This window comes from Colobus angolensis, unplaced genomic scaffold, assembly GCF_000951035.1.
Source record: "Colobus angolensis palliatus isolate OR3802 unplaced genomic scaffold, Cang.pa_1.0 Scaffold60, whole genome shotgun sequence".
Taxonomy (NCBI): domain Eukaryota; kingdom Metazoa; phylum Chordata; class Mammalia; order Primates; family Cercopithecidae; genus Colobus; species Colobus angolensis.
Window position 1 is genome coordinate 301663 of NW_012119599.1, and position 1928 is coordinate 303590.

Sequence of the window (1928 nt, forward strand, 5' to 3'; positions counted from 1 at the left end):
GTGTTAGCCAGGATAGTCTCGATCTCCTGACCTCGTGATCCGCCCACCTTGGCATCCCAGAGTGCTGGGATTACAGGCGTGAGCCACCATGTCCGGCCGGCTTTTCTTTAAATTCCGGAAGTACCCAGGCTTGGTTGCTCACGGCTATATATCCCAGCACTTTGGGAGGCCAAAGTGGGAGGATCACTTGAGCCCAGGAGTTTGAGACTAGCCTGGGCAACATAGTGAGACCCTGTCTCTACAAAAAAATACAAAAAAATTAGCCGAGCTTGGTGGTGTGGGCCTGTAGTCCTGGCTGTGAGAGAATCACCTGAGCCCACATGTGGAGGGTGCAGTGAGCCATGATTGTGCCACTGAATTCCAGCCTGGGCAACAGTGTGTGACCCTGTCTCCAAATAAAAAAGGTTGGGCAACAGTCTTTGGGATCTGCCCTTCCTAGACCTGTCATCGTTTCCTAAGGGGGATTCGTTTCTGTCATTGGCCCCTCCATGCACCAGCAGTGACAGAGTATTTCTTCCCTTTGCAGAGAGAAGTAAGCAAGAGCTTCCCACACCATTACCTTACGTTTTCATTGCTTCTCTTCTAGGGAGACCACTGTAATTTTAGCCATGACATCGAACTCCCAAAGAAGCGAGAATTGTGCAAGTTTTACATCACTGGATTTTGTGCCAGAGCCGAGAACTGCCCCTATATGCATGATATCCTTTAGTGCCAGCATCTTGTCTGAATGAGGGTGCAGAACTTCTCTGCTCCTTGACATTAGTAACAGCTGACCTTCCTACGCTGTGCTTTCTCTTTCTGTGCCAAGAGCTTTCTGTGAATCTCCGTCTCATTTAACACTCGGTCCACACTCAGAGGGGTCTGCCTTTCCCATCCTTCCAGGGAGTAAACTGAGACGCACATGGCATATGTTCTGTTTATGTAGGCTCTCAAGACTGGCCCATACCATTGGCTGAGATTCTTCCAGGTTGTTTTATACCTTGGACGAGTCGTTTAACTTCCCTAGTCTGGTTGATCATCTGAGGAAGCAGCCCCCAGCCAGTGTGGTGGGGCGGGAAGTGCCCTGCAGTCTGGAGTGCTGGAGTCTCTCCATGGATCTCCTGCCAACCCACTGAGCAGCCCTGAGCATGTCGCCTCACCTCTCTGGGCTCAGATTTCTCATCTCCAAAGCAAAGGGAGTTGGATTCTGCCTTGGGTCTGGGTGGGGGTGTGTTCTGTGAGATGAAGCATTTACCTTAATTTGCCATGAACGTGATTTCCCGTGTAAGCTGTACCACACCACTGGGAACTGCATCAATGGTGACGACTGCATGTTTTCCCACGACCCTCTGACGGAAGAGACGAGGGAGCTCTTGGATAAGGTAATGTCCAGGGGGTAACGGGGTGCACGGCTCGCAGGAACTGGGACATGTGCAGTCCATTGTCTCAGTGCTATAGCCTGCCTGTCCAGCCTCTGCAGTGCCCAGTTGGGTTGGTCTGGAGTTGGGCCATTTTAAGGAGGACATGGGCACTGTGTCCTCTTCTGCAGGGAGTTCAGGTGGTCACAGGTGTCTTGTCTTAAGCCAGGACAGGCTTTTGCTGTTTCCCGGGGGCATGGCCAGATGAAGGGAATACTGCCTGATGTGCCTCCAAGCATGAATTGTAACCTCTTAGGTGTCAATTAGAGAGAGCCCACGATACACAGGGATATACGAATCACCTGTAGCCCCAGCACTTTGGGAGGCTGAGGTGGGAGGATTACTTGAGCTCAGGAGTTCGAGACCAGCCTAGGCATGTAGTGAGACGTTGTTTCTACTTAAAAAAAAAAAAAAAGAAAACTTGGTTGGGCTGGGTGCAGTGGCTCGTGCCTGTAATCTCAGCACTTTGGGAGGCCAAGGCAGGCAGATCACTTGAGCTAAGGGCAACATGGCAAAACCCCGTCTCTAAAA

General features: G+C 51.1%; 1 protein-coding gene across 1 annotated transcript in view; it reads left to right on the forward strand.

Moving 5' to 3' along the window:
- Window positions 1–1928, forward strand: part of ZC3H4 (zinc finger CCCH-type containing 4) — a 62166-nt gene that overhangs the window by 32177 nt on the left and 28061 nt on the right. The window contains exons 10-11 of the mRNA XM_011963139.1: window positions 587–698; window positions 1252–1361. Of these exons, the coding sequence (XP_011818529.1) occupies window positions 587–698; window positions 1252–1361 (222 nt within the window). The remainder of the gene's footprint in view (window positions 1–586; window positions 699–1251; window positions 1362–1928) is intronic.